The sequence below is a fragment of the Poromitra crassiceps genome (assembly GCF_964638095.1).
Source record: "Poromitra crassiceps genome assembly, chromosome: 14".
NCBI lineage: Eukaryota > Metazoa > Chordata > Actinopteri > Beryciformes > Melamphaidae > Poromitra > Poromitra crassiceps.
Window position 1 is genome coordinate 10,252,999 of NC_139633.1, and position 9,122 is coordinate 10,262,120.

At 47.4% G+C, this 9,122-nt stretch overlaps 1 protein-coding gene across 1 annotated transcript in view; it reads left to right on the top strand.

Moving 5' to 3' along the window:
- Positions 1 to 4,554: 4,554 nt before the first annotated feature.
- ccdc85a (coiled-coil domain containing 85A) overlaps positions 4,555 to 9,122 on the top strand; it is a gene marked incomplete at both ends in the record, with an annotated part of 37,671 nt that continues 33,103 nt past the window's right edge. The window contains 2 exons of the mRNA XM_083650395.1: positions 4,555 to 4,794; positions 6,140 to 7,169. Of these exons, the coding sequence (XP_083506521.1) occupies positions 4,555 to 4,794; positions 6,140 to 7,169 (1,270 nt within the window). The remainder of the gene's footprint in view (positions 4,795 to 6,139; positions 7,170 to 9,122) is intronic.

The following is a 9,122-nucleotide window of genomic DNA, read 5'->3' on the forward strand; positions in this document are numbered from 1 at the left end:
CCATGTCGCTTTTAAGTTTAACGGTACATTGGCTGGACGCGAGTTGTGTGCGACACAGTGCCATGTTACTGTAAATGCAACAAACTTCTGTGGCTCACACGCTGGCGAGGCGATTGCAGCTGCCCTAAGGGAAATGCTTGATAAGTGGCAAATACCGTTGAACAAAGTCCACGTTATTCTCAGGGACAACGCTAGCAACGTGAAAAGTGCAATGGAAAAGTTGGGAGTGCGCAGTTTAGGCTGCGCGGCACATACAATGCAGCTTGTCGTCAACGAGGGACTTCTGTCACAACGTAGTGTGAGTGATGCCGTTGCAAGTGGGAGACAGATTGTTGGGCATTTTCAACACTCTCCACTTGCATATTCACGGCTGCAAGATATCCAGCTCGAGAGATGCAGATGGAACAAAAACGCCTACAGCAAGACGTCAAAACGAGGTGGAATAGCACCTACTTCATGATAGAGAGTCTGCTGGAACAGAAGCCAACCCTGTCTGCCTATTCTGCTGACCATACCCTGCCCACAACACTCCAGTGGGCCTTGCTTGACAAAACAAGGACCTGTCTTGAACCGTTTGAGGAGTTTACAAGGAAGGTGAGCTCAGCCACCGCCTCCGCTGCTGTCTGCTGATGTTATCCCAAGTGTCACCGTTCTCAAACGTCTCCTCTCCACGGAAAGCGAGGCTGACTCTGGGATTAAAACCATGAAAAAAAGACCCTCCTAGAAGCCGTCGACAAACGCTTCAGCACCGTAGAAGATGAACCTCTCTACGCACTTCCCACACTGCTGGACCCGAGATATAAGGACAGGTTAGACTCTAAACCTATTACATTATATTATTTATCTCTCTCTTTCTCTCACACACACACACACACACACACACACACACACACACACACACACACACACACACACACACACACACACACACACACACATTCTGTGAAACAGACTAGTATGCTGCAAATTTAAATATGATGAGAGATGCTAGGATATCAATTTAATATAACTCATAAAAGATCAATATTAAATAACATACACATTATAGATTTGACATACACTACTAAGCTACATTTGAGATTTAAAGTAAGGATAAATGTGCAACCATCTGTGATATTCTTTTTTCTATTATGTATTACTTTGAGTCTTTGATGAGTCTACAATTGAACCTAATATGTGTTTTTTTGTTTTGTTTGTCCCCCCCCCCCCCTCTCAGGTTCTTTACCAGTGCAGACTGTGCCAAGCGTGGGAAAGATGCACTGGCACAAGGAACTGGAGGAAGACATGAGGAGGAGGACCATCACAGTGACAGCTGATGGAGCATCAGAGGCTTCGGAGCCAGTGGAGCCACCAGAAATGCCACATGCCAAAGCAGGCGTTTCAGCGCTAAAATGTGGGGATAGATGGCATTATCCTATCGTCAGCAGAACAGACATACTGTATACTGGGGCTGGGCAATACAGTCAAGAATAGTCACAGGGGACAAGTACAATTTCGCAATCAAGTTATGTATTAAATTATTAATGTTACCAGGCGTTAACTTATGAGCCACTGAATAGACAAGAAACGATTAGTCTGACATTGCCCAGCCCTAGGGCATACAGCAGCTACTCAATCCGCCTGGCCATCCCGCTGGAGTAGCTGAGGTAGCAGCGGCACACTAGAAGCGGCAGCGGAGCGGCCAGGCCAGATTTTGGAATCCTCTGGTCTAGCTAATCTACAGCCTACAGTTAAACTGTGTAGCTAATCTATAGCCTAGCCTAAACTACCTACCGGGCCGGCATCCCTCAACCAATGATGGAGAGCACCGATGCCCCCACCCCAGCCCCTGCAAGATATCCAGCTCGAGAGATGCAGATGGAACAAAAACGCCTACAGCAAGACGTCAAAACGAGGTGGAATAGCACCTACTTCATGATAGAGAGTCTGCTGGAACAGAAGCCAACCCTGTCTGCCTATTCTGCTGACCATACCCTGCCCACAACACTCCAGTGGGCCTTGCTTGACAAAACAAGGACCTGTCTTGAACCGTTTGAGGAGTTTACAAGGAAGGTGAGCTCAGCCACCGCCTCCGCTGCTGTCTGCTGATGTTATCCCAAGTGTCACCGTTCTCAAACGTCTCCTCTCCACGGAAAGCGAGGCTGACTCTGGGATTAAAACCATGAAAAAAAGACCCTCCTAGAAGCCGTCGACAAACGCTTCAGCACCGTAGAAGATGAACCTCTCTACGCACTTCCCACACTGCTGGACCCGAGATATAAGGACAGGTTAGACTCTAAACCTATTACATTATATTATTTATCTCTCTCTTTCTCTCACACACACACACACACACACACACACACACACACACACACACACACACACACACACACACACACACACACACACACACATTCTGTGAAACAGACTAGTATGCTGCAAATTTAAATATGATGAGAGATGCTAGGATATCAATTTAATATAACTCATAAAAGATCAATATTAAATAACATACACATTATAGATTTGACATACACTACTAAGCTACATTTGAGATTTAAAGTAAGGATAAATGTGCAACCATCTGTGATATTCTTTTTTCTATTATGTATTACTTTGAGTCTTTGATGAGTCTACAATTGAACCTAATATGTGTTTTTTTGTTTTGTTTGTCCCCCCCCCCCCCCTCTCAGGTTCTTTACCAGTGCAGACTGTGCCAAGCGTGGGAAAGATGCACTGGCACAAGGAACTGGAGGAAGACATGAGGAGGAGGACCATCACAGTGACAGCTGATGGAGCATCAGAGGCTTCGGAGCCAGTGGAGCCACCAGAAATGCCACATGCCAAAGCAGGCGTTTCAGCGCTAAAATGTGGGGATAGATGGCATTATCCTATCGTCAGCAGAACAGACATACTGTATACTGGGGCTGGGCAATACAGTCAAGAATAGTCACAGGGGACAAGTACAATTTCGCAATCAAGTTATGTATTAAATTATTAATGTTACCAGGCGTTAACTTATGAGCCACTGAATAGACAAGAAACGATTAGTCTGACATTGCCCAGCCCTAGGGCATACAGCAGCTACTCAATCCGCCTGGCCATCCCGCTGGAGTAGCTGAGGTAGCAGCGGCACACTAGAAGCGGCAGCGGAGCGGCCAGGCCAGATTTTGGAATCCTCTGGTCTAGCTAATCTACAGCCTACAGTTAAACTGTGTAGCTAATCTATAGCCTAGCCTAAACTACCTACCGGGCCGGCATCCCTCAACCAATGATGGAGAGCACCGATGCCCCCACCCCAGCCCCTGCCCCCACACCCATAAGTCAAGAAAACCTTTATATCCCCAGGATTGCGTCAGTGACTAGCTGAGGAGGAACCTTGTGATGGAGAAATAGGGTCAACAAGACTATTGATGTATCAGTATTCTGTAGTGGAATACATTTTAAAACTGCTTGCTCACAGTACATCACTCAAATAAATCAGTATACCCAAAAACCAGACTTTAACCATTTCAATAGGCTACATGTCCTTTTTGCATGCATTTCAATGACACAAGTTCAATACATCTTTTCCACAGCAGATGGCGCAACAGGACGAGAGAGAGAGAGAGAGAGAGAGAGAGAGAGAGAGAGAGAGAGAGAGAGAGAGAGAGAGAGAGAGAGAGAGAGAGAGAGAGAGAGAGAGAGAGAGAGAGAGAGAGAGAGAGAGAGAGAGAGAGAGAGAGAGAGAGAGAGAGAGAGAGAGAGAGAGAGAGAGAGAGAGGACACAGCACAGGCTTTTCAGCTGTGTGCAGTGTGTGCACCGTGTGCACCTGCAGCCTCTCCTTGGAGCGGTAGAGGTGTGTAAAGTGTCCACTGTGCAAAGGCTGGAGGCATGCCCGTGGAGAGAAACCTCCCCTACCGCGAAGCCGGCCAAGGGCTCAGCAGAGCGGAGACACAGCGGTATGCAGACCAGGCAGACTGATGTTCTAACAGCGGGGATATAGCGCAAGGAGCGCCGGGTGTGGATCTCGGAGCTGCAAAATGGGCGTGGGAGTGCGAGACTGCCAAAATGAAAACGGCGTAAGGACCTAAGAAGGGCGGGGGAAAGACCCGAGGAGCATCTGGATAAGGGCGTGTTTGGGGGCTTGGTTTTGATGGCTTGATCTCTGAAATTTGATCGCCAAAGCCTACTTTATCTCAGGATTCCCACACATTCTTAAACATCAAATTCAAGGACTTTTGAAGGACATTTTTTTATCATGAGAATAGCAGGTAAAACTTAACAGAAGCTCACAGAGTGATACAAAAAAAAAATATATATATATATACGGTATATATACTGTGTATGTATATATATATATATATAGGGTCGAATGTGTGAACACTTCTGTGCTAGGCTAAACCTATTTTTTCTAACCTTATTAAAAAAAAAAGGAGATCAAAAGAACTAACTAAACTAAATTCAAGCACTTTCAATGACCCATGTCTATGCCTATTTTCAAAAACTTTCAATGCCTTAACCCCAATTCACACACTTTCAAGGATTTCCAGGAGCCGTGTGGGAACCCTGACTCCTCTTGAGTTCTAGTGATGGAGAAAGGCTCGCAGCAGCCACAGCCGCCCGCGGCCAAGAGCGCCGCAGAGGGTCCGGCGGACGACCTCTCCAAGATACCCGACGAGGAGCTGCTGAAGTGGGGCAAAGAGGAGCTGGTGCGACGGCTGCGGAGGGCAGAGGCGGAGAAGATCAGCGTCATCCTGGACCACAGCAACCTGATGCGGGAGGTGAACCGCAGGCTCCAACAGCACCTGAACGAGATACGGAGCCTGAAGGTGAGATGCGGCTGCAGAGCCCTGGGGAGCCAGGTGCACGTGTAGCTACTACAGTAACAGAGGCAACCCTCAACCGCCAACCGCAATGAACAGTGCTCTACAAACTAAGATTTTCAACGCATTCAAACAGAAAGAAACCTTCTCAAATGTGGCTAAATGTAGGCTACTTATTGTCATTTAAAGGGCATGGTGCAGGTTGGAGACCACATTGCATTAATATGTGGAAGGGGTATAGCAATGGGATTTGGGGGAAAAAAACTTTTTTTCAATCACACATAGCTGCGTTTAGACTAGTTTTTTGTAACCAGCAGGGGGCACTGGTCCATTTCATGGAACTACCTTTTGTGATGTCACAGGGATGCAAAATAGTCACCTTTAGGTGACAGTCACATTTTTCAGCCCAAAATATGAGGATTTCTGAGTGGTTTTATGTCTGCCCTGGTATCTGTCACCTTTTTTCACTCTCCATTACTTTCCATCCCTGTGTCAGCCCCAGCAGAACATTATCCTCTTGTCACTCCTGTTGTTATGTCACATGCCCATTTATAAAATGCCACCTTTTCCTCCATATTTATATGCTGGGGGCCTGTGTGTGTGTGTGTGTGTGGGGGGGGGGGGGGGTGAAACTAGTCTGTTTCACTCTTTTTGGAGTGTTTTCACTGTAATCATGAGCCCAAAATGTCAATTCAGATTTTTTTTTAACCTGCACCATGCTCTTTAAGGTCAAATGGTCACCCAATATAAAGGAGCATTAAACATGTTGCATAAGATAGACTGTTTCTCATTGATGCATCGTGAAAATTAGTTTACAATATGACCATTAGATACTGAATATGAAATGTGACTTTACATTGCTTTGTCCCAACACATTTAAAGGCATGTTATGAAACACATTTTAGACCACAAATAAATATCTTCTAAGTAGTCTACAGTATACCTATCAGCTAATGCAAATAGGTGGGGGGGGGGGGAGTATTGTATCAAGCATTATCTCAAATTCCACATCAAAGTGCTGTCTCAGCTTTTGTCAAAAAACACCTCACACAGACACACACACACACACAGACACACACACACACACACACACACACACACACACACACACACACACACACACACACAGGTGCGCACAAACACTCAGGCAGGCACACACACACACGCACACACACACACAAAACTGCATCACTGGAACATTTGTTATCACTCACCAAATGATAAATCACAGTAGGACTGTGCATGTAATCCCTCACTGTGCGCTGCTCTGTGTATTTGTGTGTGTGTGTGTGTGTGTGTGTGTGTGTGTGTGTGTGCGCGCATGCTGTTGGCTTGCGCCTATCTAAACCAGGACGTGAACCAGAAACTGCAGGAGGACAACCAGGAGCTGCGGGACCTGTGCTGCTTCCTGGATGACGACCGGCAGAAGGGGAAGCGCGTGTCGAGGGAGTGGCAGCGCCTGGGCCGATACAGCGCCGGCCTGATGAGGAAAGAGGTGGCCATCTACCTGCAGAAGCTCAAGGAGCTGGAGCAGCGTCAGGCGGAGGTCATCCGCGAGAACCTGGAGCTCAAGGAGGTGTGCCTCATGCTGGAGGAGGAGAGGGCTGCGGGCGCAGGGGGCTGCCGGAGCTCCATCGACAGCCAGAGCAGTCTGTCCCAGCCTGCGCCCGGCCTGCTGCGGGACGTCGGCGACGGGAGCAGCACCTCCAGCGCGGGGAGCACGGACAGCCCGGATAACCCCCACCACAAGCCTCCCACCCTGGGCTCGGGCTCCAACGCCAGCCCCGGATCCAGGTGTGGCTCCTCTGACCACCCGGGCAAACCCGGGGAGGTGTTTGGATCCACCGGGAGGAGGCACAGCTCCACCCCGGAGTACCACACCTTTCCCCAGTCCTGCCGCCCGCGCGGGGGGTCCCTCACCAACCAGGACCTCCGCGACCTCCGCGGACACAGCCCCGACAAGCACAGCAAGTCTCCCACCAGGCTGGGGTGCAACTCCCACTGCAAACCCTGTAGCTCCGACCTACATGCCCAGAAAGAACTCTTCATTTCAGGACAGGCTTCGCCAGGCTCTGGGAAGGGCAGCGCCAAGTCCAGCCCAGACCTGAGTCAGAGACACCGGCTAGCCAACACGGGGGAGGCTGGATGCGGGGGTCCCGAAGCTAAGCGGGGACCGGCGGGGACGCCCGAGCACCTGAGGAAAGGGAGGGTGATCGTGGGGAGTCCAGAGTCTATACGGCACCACCACCATCAGCACCACCAGAGCCCCAGTCCGGAGCTCGGGAAGGGGAGGTACGGCATTGGCTCCCCTGGCAGGGAAGGGGGTCAGAGGAGGACAACGGGCGAGGAGTTGGCCCCCCACCACCGGAGTCTCTACAACGGTAGGAACAGGGTAACACTCAATTTGAATCTTAATTCACAACACACGCATGAAAAACAGCCTCGTGATAGTCACAGGATTAGACAGATACATTGCCAATATTTTGGGCTGATATTGGCCAGAATTGATCAATACTAGGGATGCATCAAAATGTTTTATTTATTATTATTATTATCCTGGGTGGACGAAACACTAGATTATTTATCATTTATATAATTTGTTGTTTGGCTTGAAAATGGTCACATTTAAAGATACTGGATATCAGCGGAAAATATCGGCTACTGGCTGTGTCAATCCAACAGTATCAGTATCAGCTAGGGATGCACATTTTCCACAAATTCCAAACTCGATCATTGGTAACGTTAATGAGCAATCAATCGAGTAATTGTAATTAAAAATACAAAATTTTCCAAACCATACCAAATGCGTTTTTTCCCCAATAAAACCTTTATTTATACAGCAGCAACTTATTGTATATTTCTCATGGCATTGCATAGCATAGCCTACGCTATGAAACGTATGAAACACATAAAAACGTAGAGGCATAACTTTTAGACATGTCAACATTTGCCCAGAATCTCCGCCGCGGCCGCAGGGGCTCACTTACCGCACGCAGATTGTTTACTTTTTCTGCTGCAGTGCGTCGCAGCCGTCGCAGCTCTTAAACGCTGATGCAGAGTTGCTCAGCTCCAGTCCAGGTGAGACTAGGATCCCAATGAACATTGTTCAAGTGATTGTTGTTGTACGTGCGTCACAACTCTTCCTCTTCCTCGCTGATGGTGGGTTGCTCCAGGTTTGAGGAAGAGGAGCCAGCCAATTTATCTGAATGAACACTGTTCAAGTAGAGCATCTTATGACTTGTCTGAAAAGGGCTATAGTGATGTAGCCGAGTGTCCGGGTCCGCCTATTACTTACACTTTGTTAAAACAATAAACGAGAGTCAGGCTGTAACGTTATAACACGTTTCCATCATTTATTCTCAGACAGCTAGCGCCTAGCGTTAGCACTAAGCACACTAGTCAACACCGGCTCTGTCTCTGTCAACAACGCGTGATTTCTAACCCCACATAGGATAAGCAATAACCACGCCCTGTGGCGCCGGGATTGGCGAGGAGCATTGAAGCTTGGGACTAAAGTACCTGGGGTTTTTCATCTTTTAAAATAAAGATGTTTAAAAAACTATTGCTTGTTACATTTTCAGTGCTGTACCTTTTCTCTGGGTAAGAATTGAGCTTGAAATTAACGATATGATACAGTACATTATATGAGCTATGAACGTGAACACAACACCGTTTATATTATTGCATGTTTTTGTAAATTGTGCACATTGTGTAGATTACAATTATTATGCTTATTATTATTATTACTATGCTAAGGAAGGTAGGTGACCATAATTAATTTCAATGTCTGCTCTCAATATCGCTGTCTGTTCTCAAGAGCTATTGAGTTGGTTCATGAAATTGCTGGGCTGCGTGCCCTCCAGTGTTGCTCCTGGCCAATCCCGGCGCCACAGGGCGTGGTTATTGCTTATCCTATGTGGGGTTAGAAATCACGCGTCAACAACAAAGTCCCCCACTTCCTGTTCTACGGCAACTCTGAGGGGACATCCACAGAGCCTCGCATACACACTGAACAGTCTGTTACAGTGATATCATTGCGCCCTCTGGAGGATCATTGACAAATGATTTGAAAACACCTTTCTACTGACACAGAATGCACGTTGCTTTTTGTTTTGTTTTGATCGAGTAATGTTTCACATGCTCGAGTAAATCCTTAACGAGCGAGTAATCGAGCTTGGATTAATTGTGTGCATCCCTAATATGTTACTGTATCAGCCTTATCAGTCAAAGCATCCCTAGTATGTTACTGTATCAGCCTTATCAGTCAAAGCATCCCTAGTATGTTACTGTATCAGCCTTATCAGTCAAAGCATCCCTAGTATGTTACTGTATCA